The sequence below is a fragment of the Cavenderia fasciculata genome (genome assembly GCF_000203815.1).
Source record: "Cavenderia fasciculata unplaced genomic scaffold Scf_EUAJFUG02HR96I-5, whole genome shotgun sequence".
In the NCBI taxonomy this organism is placed as follows: Eukaryota; Evosea; class Eumycetozoa; order Acytosteliales; family Cavenderiaceae; genus Cavenderia; species Cavenderia fasciculata.
In genome coordinates this window covers 691,313-714,633 of record NW_004457624.1, presented here as the reverse complement: position 1 = coordinate 714,633, position 23,321 = coordinate 691,313, and the positions used below count along the sequence as shown (strand labels likewise).

Sequence of the window (23,321 nt, the reverse complement as noted above, 5' to 3'; positions counted from 1 at the left end):
AGAGAGAGAAACAACACAGAATATTTTAAAACAAATATCCCCGGAATAAAAAATAAATAAATAAATAAATATTATTATTTTTTACATGTACCACCTGTCAATGACTATCCAGATTTGGTGTTTAAAAACCCCAAAAAATTTAAATTATCTTTAACTAATTATTATAAACCGAGGTTGTATATTTTTAAACAATGGAGATCAATTCTATCTATATTCTGTTGTTCAGTTTATAAATTTAAAACTGGTTTTCCTTTATTTTTCTTTTTCAAAATCAAAAAATGGAATATTTAGAATTTAAAAGGTTAATGTCTAAAAAGTTGGAAGTGGATTTTGAAGGCAATGTAACCTTTGATGATCTTCCAATGATAATGTCTGCATTTTCAACAAAAATACCATACAATAATTTCCATTTGTTGGAAAATCAACAACACCATCCAAGAATTTCAAAACAAGATTTAATTGAAAAAGTATTGGTTCAAGGTACTGGTGGATTAAGCTATCATTTGAACGGTTTAATGTATCACTTTTTAAAAGATTCTGGATTTAATGTGAAATTGGTGACTTGCAAATTAAAAATATTAAAAAGTTGGACTAAACATTTGGTTCATATTTCTGTCATTCTCATATACGAGGGTAAACAATACCTGATTGAAGTTGGTACTGGTTCACATGTACCACAATTACCAATACCATTATACGATACACCAAAACAAGCTGAAACACATGGAATCGAAGAAAATAGTTTGGGTGTAAAGTTTTGTTTTCATGGTAACAGACAATAGAATTGAATCCGTCCCTTTTTATAGTCCTACGAAAATCTATAACCTTATTGGGATTCCTATTCAATATCGAAAACTAGTGAGCCAGATGTGTTCATTAAGGTGGGCCAGAAATCTCCTTTCATATTAAATAAATGGAACCCAATAAAATTTATTATTTTTTATCTCCACTTTGAACATCCAATTACCGTATAATAATTTCCATCTATTTGAAAACAAGATTAATGGAACCTCTCTAGATGAAATTACCAACAAGGTATTGGTTCAAGGTACTGGTGGTCTAAGTTATCATCTCAATGGCTTGATGTACTACTTTTTAAAAGACTCTGGATTCAATGTGAATTTGGTTACTTGTAAATTAAAAATATTAAAAGAATGGACAAAAGAGAGTGTCCATTTATCGATCATTCTAAACAACCGTGGTAAACAATTTATGATAGAAGTTGGTACCGGTTCACATGTACCACAGCAACCAGTCATTTTGACTGTAGACCAAGAGGAAGCAGAATCAATTGGTACCGTAGAGAATAGTTTGGGTGTCAAGTATTGTTTTCTTGGAAAGAGCAGCCATCATGATGGTCTACCCTATGTATTGAAAATTAAAAAGCCAGGTGTCATGAATGATTGGGAGCCATTACTTTCAACTGACCTTGTCGTTAAACCAGATGCAGACAGAGAGATTGCAATATCTCACCAACATGCACTTCAACTAGTAGCCAATGCTCACTTTTGTACCAAAGTATCAAGTCCAACACACCAAGGTGAAGTTGAGCAAACCTGCTCCTATCTATCAGGTGTCAATAATACTTTTGTCATTGACAATTTTAAAAAAGGAAGAGTTAAAAGAGAAAATAATATTAAATTTAGAGATCCTAGATTCAATGAAATAGTAAACAAGTATATGGAATATGGTAATCGATTGTCATAAGTTTTTAATAAATATTTTTAAAAAGAGCGTAGTGAGAGCAAAATGAATAAAAAGAATACTGGTACTGTTTGTTTCAATGGCAATGAACAAACTATTACTTATCAGCCCCAAACAAAAAGTCCTAAACTTTAAACCAGATTCGAAATCCGGATCTAGAAACTGCGATATCGCTCTTGAGGTTTACGCGCTTACCACAAAAGGATATTTTCAATCAAAATTTTTATAATTTTGTGGGACATGTGGGTGAAAGGACACAAAGCATGATCATTGCCCCACGATTTGTAAAGCGGTTATACTTACTGCACGTGGAGTGATGGTCGTGTCAACTCACATACACATGCAGAGATGGTTGTTTCAACGAAGTGAAATATCTGCAGTGATATGATCACTGTTGCAATGACACTTCTGAAGAAGACTATTATCCGACCAGAAAAGCTATTTAAACGCATCATTTTGAAGTGTTCATTATATAGTTTATCATCTTAATTTACAAATAGTAATAATAAAATGGCTGTTGGACATATGACTGTATGTATTAAATACTTACTTTAATTAAAGATTGTTTACTGACTCTAGTTTTGTTTTTTTTTTTTTTGTATAGGTTCGCAATGCGACCTCCTTCCCAGTTACATTCTTTGCATTGGCTGGACCGTATGTATACATACTATAGTATATGAGTGGTTTTATTCTCTGTGACTAACGAATAAACACATTCAAATATATTTGTTATTCTTTTTGTTTTTTTTTTTTTTTAAACTAAAGATGCTTTAAATTAGGACCAGGAGAAACACAAACCCAAAAGGCTTGTTTGATTTGGTTCTCTACTCGTGTACAAGGACCAGGTGCCATTACAAACACTACTACCTTTTCAAAGTACAGAGATGACTACATTGCTCAATTGGATGACTTGGGATTCGGTTCAAGTGACTGGGACGAAGGAGGTAGTGGTGCTGCTGCTGGCTCATTCCTTGGTCTTGCCGTCGATGGTCTCGAATGGGTATTCAAAACACCCAACACTGTCGAGCATACCCAACAAGGTGACATTTTGTACTTTGGTGGCAAAAAGGAGGGTGTCTATGGCACATCGAATCTTGTTATCCTGGCCGACATGGATCCTGCCCACAAGTTGGACGCTACTCATACTCCATGGTGGCACTTGAAAATTGAAAAGGATCAAGGTCAGAACCAATCAAAGCCAACCGACCCTGGGTACGTGTACGTCACACCCAACTTGGACAAGTACAAAGACTACAACTTTTTCAGACTCTATAATGTCAACTACCACAACTTTATGGCTACTTCCAATAGTAGCGGTGTGTGTCCTCTCACTACTGTCGATGCTGTCACTCAGCCATTCGACCCACTCACCACCGGCGAGTACTTTGCCTTCCAACCAGACAGCAGTTCTCCCTACAACATCCGTATCATCAGTACCCGAAACAACGGCAACCAACAACAAACTCGTTACCTTCAATCTGCCAACGGTCTTGCAGTCTCTCCCAACCAAGACATTGACAACAACAACCACCAACAAATCTACACCGTTGAATTTATTGACCAAGCTCCAGTCACCAAGGTCAAGATATCCCAAGGTGGTTACCTCCTTGCTGGCTCCAAAACCGGTCAACATCCATTCATGTATCCACGTATTGAGACTGCTATTGATCAACAATGGTATGCTCTTACCTATACTGTAGATGTATGTATAAATTAATATAAACAATAATATAAAGTGTATCTCTAACCAGACTAACCCATCATCTCTATTGTCCCTCTCTCTCTCTCTAGATTCACAAGATTCCAACCGATCACAAGTTTAAACTTGTTCATTGCAAGACAGGTAATTTGTTTAATGCCTTTAGTAATTCAATCTCCATGTCAGCAGACAATGTACTGAGCACAGCCAACAGTGTACACTTTTATGTTAAAGCAACTGCTTGGAGCCCAGAATGCTTTGTCATCTATTTCCTCGACGAGCACAACAACGAGAAATACTTGAGCAGAACCCAAGATGGTCATATGATTACAAACTCCCAGAATGGTGAAGCCTCTGTCTTTAGCTTTAAGATCACCGATCATCAAGCTGGTTTCCATTTAGTCAATGGTAGTTATCCTGGTAACTTTTTCTGGAATGGTAAGAACTTTGGTTTCTATGATGATGGTAATGATTACTCTGATCAATTATGGATTTGTCAATTCTAAACCAAAGGGTATTATCAAATTCCACCCTCACCATATGTGTTGGTGTATGTCAAAAAAGTTGCAATAACAATAATAAATAAATAGATATGACGATCTATCAATCAATAAAAATTATTAATAACTCACATTATAACACAATTGTAAAAGTGTTTGTTGACCAAAGAATAATTTGATACTTCCTCTCTAACTATTTCTTCATCAATCGCGTATTTAAGTATAATAGATTGAATCAAGATAGGTAGAGATGGATTATTGTTATAGTTTGTTTGCTCTTTTCTCTTTTTTGCCATTATTTTAAATTACAATTTTAATCGAACTTTTGGCGATAGCTGGTTGCGAATGAAAATGATCTTGTTGACTATGGGAGAGCTCTGATGAGTTTTTCTCACGCAACTAGTTATACCTTTAAAGGTGACCCGATATTCGAATCTCCAAGATGAATGAAATCAAAGAGAAGAAGAAAAAAAGAGTAATATAATCTTTTATATCTCTCTTTGAAAATAAATGAAAGATCCAAGAAAAAGTTTGATCGTGGCAAAAAAAATGATTTATTTATTTTTTTTTTAATTTTTTTTCTTTGAACGACTCATCAACGATCATTATAAAGCGACGGAGTCAATGAATCTCAAACATCATCAATCATCTCAACACACAAATGAAATTCGATTTAAATAAGTTTATCAGTATCTTGTTATTTGTTAGCAGCAGTGCCATTGTCAGTGTCATTGGCCAACAATCACCTGGCACATGTTACTATCAAGACCAATTAACAGGCCTCTATTTTAATTTGACATCCATTGCAGGGTTTGTATTGTTATTTTGATTATTATCAACTATAGACCAATTTACCCACTACCACCACCATATGTAGATAAATGTCTACATATGTGATAGATAGTGTGTATTATTGTTTGTTGTTTGAACAAAGTATTAATTTAATATTCCTTTTATTTTTTTATTTTTGTTTTTTTTATTCATGTTCCTAAGTAATTACCAAGCTCCATTACAGAGTGCTGCTACTGGATACACCATTTATTTTTCTGTTTGTCAACCAAATGCATATTGTTCAACCATTGTAACCGGTGTCAACAATCGAACAATCAATAGTTGTAATGTCTGGAACGGATCCCTAAAGAATATTGGTATCTCGTCTTGGTTCAACACCACTAAATTCCAAGATATGAGTCCCAACGCCAATCTCACTATTGGAACCACCATCCAAGGCAACAATCTCAACACGAATAGTGACTGTCCAAGTGGAACCAAATATACGACCACCTTTTTATGCTCGCCAACTATTTCAACATACTTTTGTTACGAGAGTCCTGCCTGTTCCTATCACTGCGTCTTCCATTCTCCATCTGCTTGTCCAACCAAAGTTGTTTTGGGTGAGTCTACCTATGCCACCAACCCCAACATCGTTCGTAACTGCAGTACCAAGCCAGAAACATCTCAAGTCACATGCAATCTCTTAAACACTGGTACATCGACTGCCAACAACGTTGCCCTCTACTTTATCTATGGCTCGCCCATCTATAGATACAACGGTTCCTTTGTACCTGTCTCGTCCAATGTGTGGCAATCGGTCACACCCATCCAACCAGGACAATCCGTCACCTTGGAGTACGTACTTGGCTCCTCCCAACCCTACACAAACTTTATTGTCATTGACTATAATAATAGAAACAGTTCGTCGTCGGAATCTCCATCGTCATCTTCATCATCATCTGAAGGTTATGAAGTTGTATGTAAATTAAAATCGGGTGGTCTCCAAGTTACCTATGGCGGTTCACAACCAATCAACTGTACCACCCAAGGTCTCAGTTCATGTTCATCAAACAACTCCAATTATCAATGTGAGTCGCTCTCCTCTGTTGGATCGACCAGATGTGTCGCACCCAAATACATAGTTTGTAGGGGAGACAATTTAGTTTGTAGAGTAGCTGGTATGAGTTGCCAAGTATCTGGAAATTTGTTATCAATTGGAAAAGATGATCATGCAGAACTTATACCAATTGAACAATCAACCAGTGACTCCTCTCCCAAGTTATTATCATCATTCATCATGATGATGATGATGATGATGATTTTCTTTATAGTATTATTATAAAAGTATTGTAGTATTACAATCATTTTAAATAAACTTTTTAATTTAATTAATTAATTAATGAACATACCATTCAGATTTGGTTTTATTTAGTAATCTTCTTCTTCATAAATTCTAAGTACAAAAGATCGATCGGGGTTGGTTGATATTTTTGATTTGACATAGTCGATAAAGTAATCTTGTAATAAATAATCAAACTCTATTTCACTATCATCTTCAATAAGGTGATTTGTATGTTCGATGGTGGGTTCACTATCAATTTCATGATTGTATTTCATGACGAAATTGAAACTAAAATCGAAAATGGTAAGTGATTCCAATTGCTCCATTTCTTCCAAAGCATCAAAGAATTCTTCTACTTTTTCATTGGTCGGGTCAGAGTTATAGTCATCATCTAGATTTTTAAAATACTCTCGTAGTCGAGGGAATCCAATGGTGAGATGTTTGACTGAACGATGTCGATAGATAAATGGCATGACGAAATCCAACATAAAGTGAGCCTTCAAGAGCATAGGTGGATTTGATTGGTCCATTAAATGAATCTCCAACTTTGTGCAATTGATGTATGTGGCTCTATCCCATTCCCGATCCATCATATTATGAGAGTGTCTGTGTACGATTCTAACGTTGGTCATTTGGTTGTAATCATCCTTTTTGAGAAATGTCCAAAACCCATCACAATTATTGGCATTGAGACTATCAATAGTGCAACGGTCCATATACATTTTGAAAGCTGGATGGTTCATAAGCTTGGCACATTGTGCTGGATTAAAAAAGAGAGCTGTATCGTATGCTAGTAAAAGCGATAGATTCTTTGCTAGTAACAGTCGTTCCATCTTGTTCTCGATGCTAATACTATTAGCCATTGAATCGAGTGCCTTCAAGAGAAGATCGCTGTTTCCAATGTTAGAAGCAACCTTGCTTTACTCCACATTGTTACACATTTGTAAAAGTGTTTGTTGACCAAAGCATAGTTACATGCTTTCTTTCTATCAATGCGAAATGTCATCTTTACTTTTCTCTTTTCATCTCTCTTGTTTTCTTTATCAATCAAGTACTTGAGAATGATAGATTGGTAGAGTTGGATTATTATAATTTTGTACTTTACTACAAGTAGTAGTAGTAGTAGTAGTTTTATGTGATTTTCTGTGACTACTACTATCTTTTAATTTTTTCATTATTATTTGTTGTTTGACTTTTTAAAAGGAAGGGAAGAGTATGTGTTGATGAAAATTGAAAAGAATAAATATTAAATTATGTTTTTATGTTTATGTTGTATTTGAGGTGGACAGGCACTCGATATGAAGCAGTGGTGTTGATGGCCTGACAAGAAATAATTAACTCTCTTATTTTGTTTGTTTGTTTGTTTGTTTGTTTGTTTGTTTGTTTGTTTGTTTTCATACATTTAAAATTTGAGTAGAATAGATTGATTTGATATAGAATCTATTCTACTCAAACTTTATAGAGTCAATAGAAGAGGAAGAAGAACGAATCTTTCTTCTACCTATCTATCTGTCTATTCATTCATCTATCTGCTTTGTTTGTTGTTTCATAAATACCTATTTCATCTTAGACCATCATCATCATCATCATCGTCGTCGTCTTTGACGTTGTATGCTATGACATGTTAATGGTGAGGCCTCTGTAACACCGATCATCAAGCTGGTTTCCATTTAGTCATTGGCAGTTGACCCCGGTAACTTTTTCTAGAATGGTAGGAACTTTGGCTTCTATGATGATGGTAATGATGGCTCTGATCAATTTATGGATTTGTCAATTCTAAACTATCAATCCACCCCACTTTTACCGTATCTTGGCGTATGTCAAAAGTTGCAATAACAATAAATAAATAATGGCTATCTATCTACATTCAACTCTTGATAGTATATATTCAAAGAGAGATGAAGATTATTTGTTTGTTTGTTTGTTTGTTTGTTTGTTTGTTTGTTTGTTTGTTTGTTTGTTTGTTTGTTTGTTTGTTTGTTTGTTTGTTTGTTTGTTTGTTTGTTTCATACATTTAAAGTTTGATCATTGATTACTATGACATTCATGTCATGTGACCTCTTGTTGCAATGAGAGGAGGGTATGAAAAGCATGATGAATGACGTCAAACCTCGCAACAAAGAATTTTTTTTTTATTTGAAATTGATAGCAGGTTCGAATTAACAATTAAATTAAATTTAATCCCCAAAGCACCACACTCTCACCGTATTCCACACTCAGAGCACTAACAGAAAACAAACAAACAAACAGATAGATAGAGAGATTAGATTGTATCATCATCATCATCATAATACATTAATTAAAAATACCTAATATAACACAAAAACATGTTTAAGAAAGGATTAGACGTACTCAAGCAAACAAAGGAAGCCGTCAAAGAAGGCTTTGTAGAGAATCCAGATGAAGAGGAACACATTACCAACGCTAAAATAAACTTAAAGAATATGAAATGGTCTCTCAAACTATTGACTGAATTATCTAGAAGTTATTATCTTACTTCAGGTATGTTCAAATTGACAATCACAGATGACGAGATGATGATCATGATATAACATATTAATATAAATTAATTAATTTCAATCGATTTAGATAAACAAGTACAACAAGGTAATGGATTAGCAACTATATTAAATAGATTTGGAGAAAAGACATCACATACAAATTATACAGAGAATCAAACTGTTCCACTTTCAACATCGCTCAAAGAGGTTGCTGCAGGTATCAATGACACCTCTCTACTCTTCCAACAATACACACAGTTGTTTGCTGATCGTTTGGCTACTCAAATCACCGCCTTGTACGAAGGTGAGGTTAAAAAGACAATCAACGCTGAAAAGGGTCAAGAAGAGTTACGTGCCAAATTCAACGTTGCCGCTAGTAACCTCAGAAGCGCTCAAAAGAGTAACAAGCAAGTTGCCGAACGTCAATCTGAATACGATAATGCCAAGTCACTCTATGACCAAAGTAGTGCCAACTTTGTTCAACTTGTATTTGACACGATCCAATACGTTCAAAAGGAGGTTGCATTGTCAATGAAACAATTTGTACAAGACCAAACTAGATTCATCCAAGAAGGTATTCGTGTATGGACTGATGCTGAAAACAAGATCTTTGGTGTTGAATCACCTGCTGCTGCCTCAACCCCACAACAATACCAACAACAATACGAACAACAACAACTACAACAACACCAAACAACCTTCTCACTCGAACCAGTCAGTCTTAGTAAATTGACAATCGATGAAAGTTCACCACCATACCAACCACCTGCCGGTGACACTCCAAGTCCACAATATCATTCACCATCAGGTGAACCAAACCCATTCGATGATGCCAATCCATTCGAACCAACTCTTTAAAAAAAACAAATAATAATAATATTATAACAATAACTTAGTAATAATAATAATAATAATTAATAATTAATTTATTTCAATCATCATAATCATCATTTTTTTTTTCATTCAAAAGAAATATAAATATATATATAAAATAAACAGCGTACAATAATGATTAAGTAATAATAACAATATAATAACAGTAATAATAATAATTAATAATTATTTATTTATTTATTTTATATATAATTAATAATTATTTATTTATTTATTTATTTTATATTAAGATTTAGGACTTGAACAATTATTTGATAATGATTGTTCAACACATTCACCATTATGATAATATTCTTTACAATTGTTACAATGGAATACTTGTTTCTTGCCACCCCAGTTTGTTGATATTTTTCCATTGCATATTCCACATGTGACTGCATGATTTATCGATTGTTTGGTAAGATCATGTGCCAATGTTATTCTTTTTGTTAATTGACTATTATTATATTGTTGTAGGGGAGGTGGTGGAGGTGGTAGTTGAATATGTTGATGTTGGATATGTGGTGGAATTAATTCATTGTGACTTAGTGCATGTGACAGACTTGGAGATGTAAGATTCATTGGTGAAATCGATGGTGATGGTTGAGATATACATTTAGGTGATAAATTATCTCCTCCTGGTGTTGTTGATAAATTATCTCCTCCTGGTGTTGTTGATATTCTATCTTTATCTTTATCTTTATCCTTTTCTTTATCTTTTCTTGGTGATGTTAGTGACATTGCTGATTGAGATCTTGGTGATAGGATTGCATTAAATATGGATCTTGGGGAATGTGGTTTGGTGTTGGTGGTGGAAGATGATTGACCTAGTGTTGGTGGTGGTGAGATGACTAGTCCGTCTCGACCACCTGCACTAGAGATTGAGGAGGGTGTACTACTGGTTGGAGATGTGACTATCTTGTTGGGGGGTGTTGGGAGATGGGTAACCGAGACGGTTGGGAGGGCTGGTGGAGGTGCTGGGTTGATAGTATAGAGACTGCTGAGATTGTATTGGCTGTTGGCGGGTGTCATGGCAGGCGGTGTGATGAGCGGGGATGGCAGTTGGTTGTGAGCATTGGTCATGTTGAGGTTGGGTGATGAGGTGGATGCTTGAAGTGCCATACTTTGCATGTTGCTTGGTACAGGGTCGCGTGTGCCAAAGAACATGGATAGTCGCGTAGACGTGCGTTTGTTGTTGCCGAGGAGATGTGGATGCGGTTCGTACGCTTTGTGTCCGTGTTTTTTGCCGGATGTCGACGCGGAAGAGGACGACGACGAAGAGGTGGAAGAGGAGGAGATAGAGGATGGACCAAGTAACTGCGTGGATGCATGTGTGTCGGGGTCAGAGGTCTTCCAAATGATGACTGTGTGGTCCCAGCTACCCGACCATACTTGAAGGGGTGAGATGGGGGATTTGCGAATAGTGATGAGACAGCTGAGTGCGTCGCGATGGACAGGCTCGATTTCCTTGACGAGTGAGAGTGTGTCGATGGCGTGTATTTTGATGGTCTTGTCCCATGCACACGACCATACTTGGTTGTTGACACGTAACATGTAAAAGACACGACTTTTATGGTCGATTATTTTAGAGACCAGTTTGCCGGTATTTGGGTCCCACACGCATATGAGGTTGTCCGACGAACACGACCAAATGTAGTTGTCGACGGGTATCATGCAATGCACCATCTTTTTGTGTCCCGCCAAGATATCAATAGGCTCGTACGTGTTGGCATCCCATCGCAGGATCGCGCTCTCTGTACCAATCCAAATTTGGTTGTTAAACTTGGCCATGCTGACAAGATAACTCTTGGTTTCAATCTTTTTGATGCATCGGTAGGACGACGAGCTCCACACGCGTATAGCCATGTCCGCCGAGATCGACCACACCGTGCTTCCAACCGAGAGAAGACTGGTGACATGGCTGCTGTGGCCGTCGAGGTCTTTGACCAACTTGCCATTTTTGGCATTCCACACTTTAATCTTGGAGTCTCGACTACTCGACCACACAGTCTTGCCAACGACAAGTAGCGTGTACACACCGTGTGGAGAGTGTCCTGCACGTGTCGTGACAGTCGTGTTGGTCTCCTTGTCAATGACGCGTATCTGGCCGTCGCTGCACCCGACCCACACATGCTTGCCAACCTCTGCCATACATTGGATGGGTGCAGGAGCTGGATCCACGCTCAAATGCGACACGACCTGTTCATTAGTCCCAAGAATCATCGATGCCTTGGAACTGTACCGTCTCGCATTCAGCTCCATGCTAGCAGTCCCCCTCTTCAAGAACCTTTCATCCTCGGACAACAACGACTTTTTGTTGGACGCTATAAACTCTTTTGTTGCTGGATCTGTTGTCGTTGCTCTATCGCCAGCGTTGGCAAGTCTGCCTTGTTTCCAATTTGGTTCAAGTTCTCATCAATCGATTGAGAGTAGGGTGTCGACGTAGGAGGTGTCGTGTGGATAGTAGTCAACGTCGAAATAGACGTTGAAGTTGGCGATAACAATGCATTGATGGTTGGAATCTTACCCACCGTTGACGACGACAAAGATCCACCCTCACTTGGTGGAGAGGTAGTTTGGATATCAGCAGCTCCATTCCTAGGACCAGATATAGAGTTTGATCTATTTCCACCTTCCCCACCTCTTCTAGCCGTCAGCAAACCAGCAGAAGCAGAGTTGGTGGTAGAAGTATTTGAGGTCGCAGGCATAATGAGAGTTTGAGCATTTGACCTCTTCAAAGTGAGTAATTGAGAATGAGTTCTTTGCAATTTTCCATTTGTAGGTCTCGATAATTTCAACCTTAGATCTGCAATTTGGTCAGCTCTCTGTTGGCTAATCTCCCTTTCCTCTTCCAACTCTGACAATGTTGATGAATGTAATTTAATTAATTCTTTTATCCTTTAAACCAAACCAAACAAACCAAACAAACCAAACAAATTAATATTAATATTCCAAAACAATATAATGTATGTATATTTTGTGTATGATATGATACATACTTTTTAACCAATTCATCAGCAGAAGATCTACTTGATTCAGAACGAGTTCTTTCTTCTTTAAGCATTGTAAATGTTCTTTCATGTTGTTCTTTTTCATCTAGTAGTTTACGTAGTAGGTTATTACGTTCTTCTTCAATTTCCATGTATGATACTGAAACTGATTGTGACTGTGATGATGATGCAGACATCAATGACAATGATGCACCATTAGAAGTGGAAGACTTTAAATTAGGAGATTTTGGTGGATTGTGTGGTTTGGCAGACACCAATTTAATATTTGATACAACTCCATCTGTCAATTTAAATTCCATTGTCACTTGTGATATTTGTGATGGCGATTGTTGTGATTGTTTCTGACTTCCTTGACTTCCTTGTTGATTCTTTTGTAATACTTGTTGTTCTTCTTTTAACTTTTTAATTAGGTCTTGTGATGCATTATGTTGTTTCTGTTCAGATTCTAGTGCTACTCGTAAATCATTGTTTGACTCTTCAATGAGATCAATCTCTTTCATCAACGTTTCCAAGTTTTGTACATTTGTCTTTGCTTGTAAATTCTTTTCTCTCTTTAAACAATCTAACTCATCTTGTAACTAATATGATATGTTAATATAACAAATATAACAAATTAATCGGATCATTTGGTTTGTGATGATAAAAATCAAAAGAAAAGGAGGGAAATTTGTTGGGATTAATATATTGTTTGTTGCATAATAAAAGTAAGTAATAACATACATCATCAATTTGTAGGGTAAATAATTCCTTTTCTCTTTCTTTTTCCTCTTCTACTAGTGATTGATAATCAGATATTTGTTCAATCAACGATGCAATAGTGTTTTTAGCTTGTTTAAGTGATTGACGTAACTCTTTTTCTTGTCTACTATCTATATTATTATTATTACTACTTGGTCTTCGATTATGACCACTATGACCACTATGACCACTTCTTCGCAATGAAGATGATAATGAAGATTGTTTAGTTGGTCCTCTACCTTCATCATCACCATCATTATCGGAATGACTTGGATTATCCTTATCATCATCATCATCATCATTATTTGTGTCATCGTCGTCACCATCATTATTATCATTATCATCATCGTCATCATCGTCATCGTCATCATCATTTGTATAATCATCATCATCATAATCGTTATCATTTTCAGAATTATATGATGATATTGAGGTTGATCGATCTCTATCTCTATCTCTGTCTTGTCTACTACTATTTCCAGCCATTTCCATCATTTTTGGTGATTGATTATTGGATGATGATGGTTGGTCAAATGATATCGATATCGTTGTTTGTAGTTGTTGTTGTTTGCCATCTAATCTCTTTTGATATTCATTGACTGAACTGGTTGTAGTTGTTCTTGGACTTGGAATACCTCTTGGACTCAGAGGTGCTTCAATTTCCATTTTTATTCTTCTTTATTTATTTTAATTATTATTATTATTATACTTTTGGTGGATATTAAATTTTAATTCTATAGATACTTTAGTTATTAGTTGTGATGATATCTTTATGGTGATGTTGTTTACTTACTTGTGATGTTGATGATGATGATGCAAAGTAAACAATGTGTGGTTGGTTTGTTTGCTTGCTGGTTAGTGGTTGGTGGGTGGGTTCAAGATGATGTGTTACTGTTAATGTTATTGTTATAATAATAATGCGAATGATTGGAGATCTATCTGTCTATCTATCTGGATGGATGGGAATTTTAATACTAGTTATAGGTTTATTGTAACATTTACCAAAGAAAAATAACAGATAGTGTTGTTCAAATCAAAAAAGATAAATGGTGATGATGATGATGATGATGAAGAAGAATAATTTCCATATCAATTCACCCTCTCAATAATAAATCAATCAATTAAACTCTATTAATTTATTATTATTATTATCAAGGGATCAGTCAGATTTATTGAATACATCGATTGGGTTGGTGTGTGTGTGCGTGCGTGTGTTGGATGTAACAGGCAGGCATATAGACAGACCGACAACCTCAATTGAGGAATACAATGTATTAATAGTTGGCTTGTACACACAAAACAACAAAGTATTTTTATTTTATTTAAGGAATACAAAACCCAACCATTTTGGATGATCTTTCCATTTTCCACCTAATTAGCATTTTCATCATATTTATCCGACGCACCCCAATGTTGTTGTTGTGTATGTTTGTGTGTAAAAGATAGATCTCGCCATCGGCGAACCGACCGACCACACCAACCACCAAACCCACTCTTCCCGCAATTCGTATTTGGGATGGAATTTGACATATATAGGGATGAATCGTTATTGATTATTGGCAACTGTTTTGCCATTTAAAGCAATCATTGTAGTATTTTCCCATTTACAACATTTATTATTATTATTATTGTTATTGTCTTGGTTGATTGATTGATTGAAATCCAAGATTACCTTTTTCCATACATTTTTTTGCTAAATATATCAACAACAACAACAACAATCAATCAATCAAGCAACCACCAACCATTATTACAAATGAAACTTGATGATCATTTCTTTCTCTTTCTCTTTCTCTTTCTCTTTCTCTTTCTCTTTCTCTTTCTCTCTCTCTCTCTCTCTCTCTGCATCATTGACGATATCGATTTCGAATTGTGTGTACTCATCCCTTTTCTTTTTTTTTTTTCGATAGTGTGTTGTGTTTGGTGTGTGATGGTATTGATTGTCAGTCAGTCAGTCACATGTGTGAGCAAATGAGTGGTAGTGATGTAAAACATGATGATTGCAAAAAAATATATTGAATGACCATTTATTAATTCCTCTTCTTCTTCTTTTCTTGATCAGCTACTATTGCTACTACCTACTACTACTACACTACTACAACAATAGGTCACATGATTCGTTGTGTAAAAGGGGGTGGTTGATTCAATGGCGAAAAAAAAAATATCAACAAAGTGATTTCCAATGATCACGTATACCATACCAATCACGCGATATGAAATTCGAATGATTGAATGAATGATTGATTAGATTAGTACATCAAGAGTGGTAGTGTATTTGTATGTATGTATGTATGTATGTATGACATACAACAGTGAAAAATAGAAGAGATGGATGTAAATCAAAAAAAATAATAATAGGTAAGAAGAAAAAATGATTGATGACACTGAATTATAATAATCATAATAATAATAATGTATGAGAAAGATTAGATAGAAAAGATACAAAGATACATACATATTTATTATTAATCATAAATCATAAATTTATATTTATAATTGCATAATTATTTTCATTGACGTCGACCTTTTAATTTATTAGATTAAGTAACAACAATAACAAGTGGAGTAGTAGTAGTAGATTATCGATTACAAAAAACAATTTAATAATAATTATTATTATTAATTTGGGGAAGAAATGGCGAAGGAATCCCCAAACAATAAGGGATTTTCCGGGTCTACAGGTATAAATCGAAGAAACCTGGCGAGTAGTAGTGGAAATATCCCAAGTGTTCCAAATAATGATAATAATAATAATAATAATAACAATAATAATAATAATAATAATAATAATAATAATAATAATGCACCAAGATATGTTTATAGTCCAAATAATAATAATAATAATAATTCAATTACAAGTCCAACAAGACAAGGATATGAAAAAGGATCGCCATCAACTTTATATGTACCAACAGAATCATCATATCAACAAGATAGAGGAAATGGAGATTATAAAGCAACAGAAGATTCAAATTATCTAAGAGCCAGTCAAAAAGCTAGTAATTATTTCCCGATTCCAGATTCTGAAAATAGTGGTGTCAATCCACAGGCAAAAGAGGAATTGAAAAAAGAGATTGCCGATCGACAGGATCCAACCAAAACTGGTAGTCATGTCTATGTTCATCATCTAACATACACTGTCAAAGATGCTGAAGATAAACATCGTAAAGTTGATCTGTTGACTGACATTTCATTCTATCTCAAGCCTCAAACCATGACATTGATCCTTGGTACACCGGGATGTGGTAAATCATCCCTTTTCCATGTATTGGCAGGTCAAGTCAGTGAAAAGAAATTACAAGGAACTTTATTATTCAATGGTCATAAAATTAACAAAAAGAATCATCATCGTGATATTTCTTTTGTTACTCAAGAAGATATGCATATGCGTATGTATTAATAATAATAATATTAAAAATGAACTTATTTATTTAAATACTTTTTATTTATTTTAATTATTTAGCATTATTGACAGTTCAAGAAACATTTAGATTTGCATTGGATTGTCAAAGTAGTGATTTAACAAGTGCAGAAAAAGAAATGCGAGTCGAAAGTTTAATGAGACACTTGGGTTTATACGAACAAAGAAATACAATTGTTGGTGATGAAATGGTTCGTGGTATTAGTGGTGGTCAAAAGAAAAGAGTTACTATTGGTGTTAATGTAATTAAAGGAAGTAATTTACTTTTAATGTATGAAATCAAAAAAATCAAAAAAAACAAAAAAATAATATATATATTATATTGTAATTATTCTAATTAATTATTCTTAATACTTGTATAAATGTCAGGGATGAGCCAACTACTGGATTAGATTCATCAACGTCGCTGGATATCATAAGTTCAGTTAAAACATGGGTACAGTATGGATATTCACCAGCTTTAATCACACTTCTTCAGCCAAGTGCTCAATTGGCAAGTCTTTTTGATAACCTGATGATTCTATCCGAGGGGCAAATCGTTTATTTTGGTCCAATGATGTCTGCATTGGATTATTTCGAAAACCTTGGTTTTGTTTGTCCCAAACATAATAATCCTTCTGAATTCTTTCGTATGTTGTATAAAAAAAACAAAATATTAAACAAACTATTATAAATGATTAATTATTATTATTTAATATTTGATAGAGGAAATTGTTGATACACCAGCAAGATATTCTGTTTCACAACCTCCAAGATGTCAAACCTCTGATGATTTTGTAAGAGCATATAAAAATTCAAACAGTAAGCAAAAAGAATAGAATAATGATTATTTCATTCATATATGTCATCATACATATAAATACTAATGAACTTACTATTTAATTTTAATTTTGTAATTTTTCAATTTTCTATTTTCTATAGTGTATAAAGAATTAATGCAATTAATGGATTCACATCCATCTGGTATAGTTGATGATAATGTAAATGTTAGTCAGTTGAGTGATAATATTGATAAGCCAATGTATGCAATTGGTCTACACAAAATGTTGTATTACAATGTAATGCGTGAAACCATGATGACACTTAGAAACCTCTATGGAGTAGCTGTCAGAGTACTCAAAGGTTTAATCATGGGTATCATTCTAGGTACTCTTTTCTGGCAACTTGATCATACAGTCGAAGGTGGAAATGATAGATTCGGTCTACTTTTCTTTTCCATGACATTTATTATTTTCTCTTCTTTTGGAGCAATCCAAAATTTCTTTTCTCATCGTGCTATATTTTATGAACAAAGATCTGTATGTTAAATCAAAATCAAAAATATATATATATATAATATTTATTTATTTTTATTTTTTTTATTTAATATTTATAGTTAAGAATGTATAATACATTTTCATATTATATTGCAACTATTATAGCTGATGTTCCAGCAGCATTGATTGAAATTGCTATATTTGGTTCTATTACCTATTGGCTTTGTGCTCTTAGAAGTTCATTTATTCGGTTCTTTTATTTCCTTGGTTTATTGGTTTTGTATGTAACTTGACTCTTGAACAAATATTCTAATCTAATCTAATCTTGGATTATTGTTACTATTATTTGTATTTGATTTATTATTATTTTTAGATGTGATAATATGGCATTGGCATTTGTTAAATTCATGTCTTGTATTTCACCAACGGTTGAATTGGCCAATACTCTGGCAAGTGCGACTTTGGGTATTTTCATGTTGATGTCTGGTTTCATGGCCACACGTAATCAAATTGGAGGTTGGTGGATTTGGCTATACTTTATATCACCGTTTACGTGGTCGTTCCAAGGTCTGTGCATCAACGAGTTTGCCGAGGTTGCCTACCATTGCAATCCAGAAGAATACCAGCCACCCGTAAACGAGCCGTTGTTGGAGGTACCAGTGGCGCAGGGTGGGTATGGTGGCACACGTATCTGTCCCTACACTGAAGGAGAGGATTTCCTCAGAATATTTGACATGCACACCAACGATGGATTCAAATGGCTGTGCATGTCGTTTATCGTGTTTTATGCCATCTTTTTCTATGTTGGTGGTTACTTGGCACTGCGGTTTTTGCATTTCGAAAGCACCAAACATGCCCTCAAAGCAAAGTCCAACAATCCCATCACACGATACAGAGAGTGGCGCAAAAAGAAGAAACTGTCCAAACACCGTCGCCAAGAGGTGCTCGAGCAGTCTCTCAGAGAGAGCGCCACACTGCGCCGCTCGCGTGGCAGTCTCAACGACGAGCAGATCGAGAAACTCGAGCGTCGCGTCAAAGATGAACACGAAATGCTGGACGATGAGCGCCATATCGACGAGGAGTTTGAAGACCATATCATCCATGTCAATGGCTCGCAAGAGATTAGACCATCCAACCAACAACAAGGAAACAAGGGGTGTCTACTCCAGTTCAAAAACATCAACTACTCGGTCATGGTCAAGCAAAAGGACCAAGACACTGGCAAGAAGCGAAAGGTCCGTCTGCAGCTGCTCTACGACGTTTGCGGATACGTCGAGCCTGGAACGATGCTTGCTCTGATGGGTCCGAGTGGTGCTGGAAAGAGTACCCTGCTCGACGTGCTTGCCGGGCGCAAGACAGGTGGATTTATCTCGGGCGATGTCTATATCAACGGTCATCCCAAGAACAAGTTCTTTAACCGTGTCGCTGCCTATGTTGAGCAACAGGATGTGCTGCCACCCACCCAAACGGTGCGCGAGGCCATCTTTTTCTCGGCACAGTGTCGTCTCGGGCCAGAATACTCGCACGAGTACAAGTTGACCATGCTCGACAAGATCATCGAGGTGCTCAGTCTCAAAAAGATTGAAAACTACAAGATTGGTGTACTCGGCGACGGTATCTCACTGTCTCAAAGAAAGCGTGTCAACATTGGTGTCGAGTTGGCGTCGGACCCAGAGATTATATTCCTGTATGTAATAATAATCGATCATATTCATTTTGATAATACTAACTACTTTCTTTCTTTCTATTGCAAGTGATGAACCAACAAGTGGGCTTGATAGTGGGGCAGCCTACAAGGTCATCAACGTCATCTCCAACATTGCCAAGGCACTCAATCGAACGGTCATTTGCACGATCCATCAGCCATCGGCTGCCATCTTTGAAAAGTTTGACCAACTCTTATTACTCAAGACCGGTGGCAAGACACTCTACTTTGGGCCACTCGGATACCAGAGCGAGGCAGTACTCAACTATTGCGAGGGTTTTGGTCTGCACATGAAGCCACACTACAACCCAGCCGATTTTGTGCTCGAAGTGAGCGACCGCAAGGAAGCACCAATGGGCCAAAACGGTGCGATGGTGCCATTCGACGGACCCAAGCTCTTCCTCGAGTCACAGCTCTACCAAGATTGCCAGCAGCATCTAGACCTCAATGCACCGGTTCCCGACGGTCTCGTTGACAAGCACTTTGACAGTCAATATGGATCCGGCTGGAAACTACAGTTTACAGTACTCATGAAACGGTGCTGGCTAGCAAGAGCAAGAAGACCGCTGACATATGTCTCCAACTTTGCACGTCAGTTGTTGCTTGCCGTCATTATCGGTACACTCTTTATCCGACTGGACTTTGAACAAGTCGATGCTCGTGCTCGTGTCTCTCTACTCTTCTTTTCCCTCTTGTTTGGTGGTATGACTGCCATTGGAAGTATCCCCACCACCTGTCTTGAAAGAGGTGTATACTATCGTGAAAAGGCGTCTGGATACTACCATGTCTCTGCGTATATGCTCAGCTATGTCATTTCCAACTACCCATTCCTCCTCGCCACTTGCTGGATCTATGCCATCCCGCTCTACTTTTTGACTGGACTCAACGATGGAAATGGAAGTGCTCGGTTCTGGTTTGCCATCTTTATCTTTTTCCTCGCATATATGTTGTTTGATGCGCTGGCGCTCTGTCTTGCACTCATCTGTCCCAACGATGTGGTAGCAACGGTTATTTGTGGTGTCGTCTTGTCACTGTCTACTTTGTTTGCAGGTTTCATGATTCCACGTCCAAGTATCAAAAAGGGATGGCTGTGGATGCATTACATGGACATGGTGCGGTATCCCCTCGAAGCACTGGTTACCAACGAGTTTGTCGACGAGACCTTTGTCTGTACCAACAATGTCGGTGCCACCCCCATCCCCCTCGCCGACGGTTCCATCAAATACTATTGTCCCATCACCAACGGTCTTCGTTTTATCCAGTCCTATGGTTTCCATCTCTACCTTCGTTATGTTGACGTTGGTATCATCTTTGGATTCCTCGCTATATTCTATTTTGTTGCTTTCTGTGGTCTTAAATGGATTAGATGGCAAACTAAATAAATAAATAAAAATCAAATCAAATCATTAACAAATTTTAATAAATAATATAAATATTTTTATCCTATACTATATAAATAAATTGATGTCGATTTATGATTTATTATTTATTAAATCAAGGAGTATGATCTATCATTTCTTTTAAAAAGTTTGATAATCTTGATAATAATTTAAATTCAGCCTGTATAAATGTTTCTTTAAATTCATCTGCTATATGATTATTATTATTATTTTCATGATTATTATTTTGTTGTTGTTCAGTTTGAAAACCTAAATCTTCATCACATTGTAAAGATATTTGTTGTTTTGTTTGCATTACTTCTGGATGATCCTTTACAGTTGATAATATATCATATATACAATATTGCGCCATTTTATCCAATGAAGTGTAGGATTTAATTATATCTGTTAAATTGGTAGCACCATCACCAATGACTGGTGCAATAATAGATGATGCTGGTTTTGTTATTGGTATTGCAATTGCTGTTGCTGTTGGTTTTCTTTCTTCCTACAAATATAATCCAACATATAAATAATTAAATAAACATGGATTAGTTATTTTCTTTTTTCTTTTTTCTTTTTTCTATTTTTTGATACATTACAATTTTTACTTTTTTTAATGGTTGTTCTTTTGGTTTTGATCTTTCTTTTATATCTTCTCCTGTGTTTCTACAGTCTATACATTTGCAATGTTCTCCACATGGAATTCCAGCTTGGAAACATTCACAATATTTTTTTAAACATTCACTCTTTCTACAATGACATCCTTTTGTATGTTTATGTTGTTTTGTTTCCTAAAATATAAAATAAATATGAGTTTTAATAAAAGGATGGTCCTAAATTGATATTGATTGAGTTTTTGCATACCTCTTTTTGTTTAAATTTTGGATTAAAAGCTTCTGGATTTCTTTCGAGTATATTTGATCGTGATCGTTGTACCACTTCAATATTGGCATCATTGTTGTGACATCCAAAACAATGACATCCATTACACAACAACTTGTTGGCAAAACATTCACAATACAACTTTAAACATTTAGAATTCTTACAATGACATCCTTTTCGTGGTGGCACCACTGGTGTTGGTATTATTGGTTGTTGTTGTTGGGAAGCTCCGTCAGAATTTAGGACGGTATTATTATTATTAATATTATTATTATTGGTAGTTGTTGATGTGGTTGAAGTCAAAGCAGGTGAACTTGGTGGTGGCGTTCCAGACCGAGATGATGACGGTGAAGGCGTTGTAGATGATGTTCGTTTTCCACCAACAGTTGATGTAGATATTGGTAGAGATGGTGGTGGTGGTGGTGGAATATTGGATGATGGTGTCGAAACAGAGGTGAGGACAGGTGAAGAAGTAGAGGGAGGAAGAGCTGATGGAACGACAAACCCATTTGTTGGATTCATCTGACCCGTCAACTGCTGCGCAGACGAATAATACGGAGATAGTGTGGTCGGAGTTGTATTTTGAGTATTGATCATTTGGTTGAGCGACGATGTGATAGAGGGATTCATAAATCCATTGCCAAGAATAGTTGTTGTCGTTGACGGTGTTGCATCTTTACCCTTTATGATAAGTGGTAGGTTGTTTAAAGAAGGAGTTGCATGTGCTCCTCTAATTGTATAACTCGTACTATTTATATTATTATTATTATTATTATTATGTTGTTGTTGATGATGACTAATACCATTACTATTACTATTATTATTGACAGACGGTGTTGTAGATTTAACAATATTGTTTATCATTTGATGTTGCTGTTGTTGTTGTTGTTGTTGTTGTTGATCTAGATTATATCTGTTTGAAGATAACTGATCCAATATCATTGGAGCTTCACTACTCATGTTGATCGAAGAGTCGAGAGATAGGTCGTCGTGTTGCTCCATGCTCGTGTCTACTATATTTGTTTGGACTGTAAGGTCGGGGATGAGCTGAGGGAGGAGGTGTGGTTGACCACTATCCATTATTATCGATTCATCACCAACAACACCATGTTGCTCTATATCAAGTTGTTGTTGTTGCTGCTGTAGCTGTTGTTGTAGCTGTTCTTGTTGCTGCTGCATATGTTGATCGATTCCTTCCATTTAAACGAGTCGTCTTCTCTTTTAAAAGTTGTGTCACTATTGATTGAATGTTTGTTGTTGTGATCTCTTATATCATATATTTGTACTATTAATAATGATTATCTATACGCTATCTATCTTGATGGCTCTATCTGTCGCTCATATACACAAACATCTAACGGAAAAGGGTGGGGTCATTCAAATTCAAATTTTATTTTCTTCATTTGAACTTCGGAACAAAAGTAGATATATATAACTAAAAATTTAACAAGATATTTCTTTTCTTTTTTGATTATTCTTTCTTCTTCTTCTTTGTCTCTTATTTTCGTTCAACGCAATGATGATGATCATCTT

The 23,321-nt window shown here is 35.9% G+C and overlaps 10 protein-coding genes across 10 annotated transcripts; 5 read left to right on the top strand and 5 right to left on the bottom strand.

Annotated features, from left to right (window-relative positions):
* Window positions 1-278: 278 nt before the first annotated feature.
* DFA_11289 (arylamine N-acetyltransferase family protein) lies at window positions 279-1,707 on the top strand (the record flags this gene model as incomplete). Its single annotated transcript, XM_004350182.1, has 2 exons — window positions 279-749; window positions 1,000-1,707. 2 exons carry the CDS (start codon window positions 279-281, stop codon window positions 1,705-1,707), a joined length of 1,179 nt encoding a protein of 392 aa, XP_004350232.1.
* A 507-nt stretch (window positions 1,708-2,214) lies between these two features.
* Window positions 2,215-3,909, top strand: DFA_11288 (uncharacterized protein; the record flags this gene model as incomplete). Its single annotated transcript, XM_004350181.1, has 4 exons — window positions 2,215-2,235; window positions 2,309-2,358; window positions 2,470-3,406; window positions 3,496-3,909. The coding sequence occupies 4 exons, from the start codon at window positions 2,215-2,217 to the stop codon at window positions 3,907-3,909; spliced, it is 1,422 nt and encodes a 473-aa protein (XP_004350231.1).
* Window positions 3,910-5,089: 1,180 nt separating this feature from the next.
* On the top strand, window positions 5,090-6,047 carry DFA_11287 (uncharacterized protein; the record flags this gene model as incomplete). The annotated part of the gene is made up of 2 exons (XM_004350180.1): window positions 5,090-5,869; window positions 6,009-6,047. 2 exons carry the CDS (start codon window positions 5,090-5,092, stop codon window positions 6,045-6,047), a joined length of 819 nt encoding a protein of 272 aa, XP_004350230.1.
* A 58-nt stretch (window positions 6,048-6,105) lies between these two features.
* Window positions 6,106-6,852, bottom strand: DFA_11286 (uncharacterized protein; the record flags this gene model as incomplete). The annotated part of the gene is made up of 1 exon (XM_004350179.1): window positions 6,106-6,852. The coding sequence occupies one exon, from the start codon at window positions 6,850-6,852 to the stop codon at window positions 6,106-6,108; it is 747 nt and encodes a 248-aa protein (XP_004350229.1).
* A 210-nt stretch (window positions 6,853-7,062) lies between these two features.
* On the bottom strand, window positions 7,063-7,194 carry DFA_11285 (uncharacterized protein; the record flags this gene model as incomplete). Its single annotated transcript, XM_004350178.1, has 1 exon — window positions 7,063-7,194. The coding sequence occupies one exon, from the start codon at window positions 7,192-7,194 to the stop codon at window positions 7,063-7,065; it is 132 nt and encodes a 43-aa protein (XP_004350228.1).
* Window positions 7,195-8,346: 1,152 nt separating this feature from the next.
* DFA_11284 (uncharacterized protein) lies at window positions 8,347-9,378 on the top strand (the record flags this gene model as incomplete). The annotated part of the gene is made up of 2 exons (XM_004350177.1): window positions 8,347-8,521; window positions 8,609-9,378. The coding sequence occupies 2 exons, from the start codon at window positions 8,347-8,349 to the stop codon at window positions 9,376-9,378; spliced, it is 945 nt and encodes a 314-aa protein (XP_004350227.1).
* Window positions 9,379-9,639: 261 nt separating this feature from the next.
* DFA_11283 (uncharacterized protein) lies at window positions 9,640-11,351 on the bottom strand (the record flags this gene model as incomplete). Its single annotated transcript, XM_004350176.1, has 2 exons — window positions 9,640-11,147; window positions 11,177-11,351. The coding sequence occupies 2 exons, from the start codon at window positions 11,349-11,351 to the stop codon at window positions 9,640-9,642; spliced, it is 1,683 nt and encodes a 560-aa protein (XP_004350226.1).
* A 366-nt stretch (window positions 11,352-11,717) lies between these two features.
* Window positions 11,718-13,808, bottom strand: DFA_11282 (uncharacterized protein; the record flags this gene model as incomplete). The annotated part of the gene is made up of 3 exons (XM_004350175.1): window positions 11,718-12,291; window positions 12,393-12,982; window positions 13,125-13,808. The coding sequence occupies 3 exons, from the start codon at window positions 13,806-13,808 to the stop codon at window positions 11,718-11,720; spliced, it is 1,848 nt and encodes a 615-aa protein (XP_004350225.1).
* A 1,969-nt stretch (window positions 13,809-15,777) lies between these two features.
* abcG6 (ABC transporter G family protein) lies at window positions 15,778-20,906 on the top strand (the record flags this gene model as incomplete). Its single annotated transcript, XM_004350174.1, has 8 exons — window positions 15,778-16,531; window positions 16,606-16,834; window positions 16,933-17,192; window positions 17,269-17,364; window positions 17,485-17,861; window positions 17,939-18,099; window positions 18,193-19,506; window positions 19,574-20,906. The coding sequence occupies 8 exons, from the start codon at window positions 15,778-15,780 to the stop codon at window positions 20,904-20,906; spliced, it is 4,524 nt and encodes a 1,507-aa protein (XP_004350224.1).
* A 112-nt stretch (window positions 20,907-21,018) lies between these two features.
* DFA_11280 (tesmin/TSO1-like protein) lies at window positions 21,019-22,988 on the bottom strand (the record flags this gene model as incomplete). The annotated part of the gene is made up of 3 exons (XM_004350173.1): window positions 21,019-21,411; window positions 21,515-21,697; window positions 21,771-22,988. The coding sequence occupies 3 exons, from the start codon at window positions 22,986-22,988 to the stop codon at window positions 21,019-21,021; spliced, it is 1,794 nt and encodes a 597-aa protein (XP_004350223.1).
* Between the last annotated feature and the right edge of the window lie 333 nt (window positions 22,989-23,321).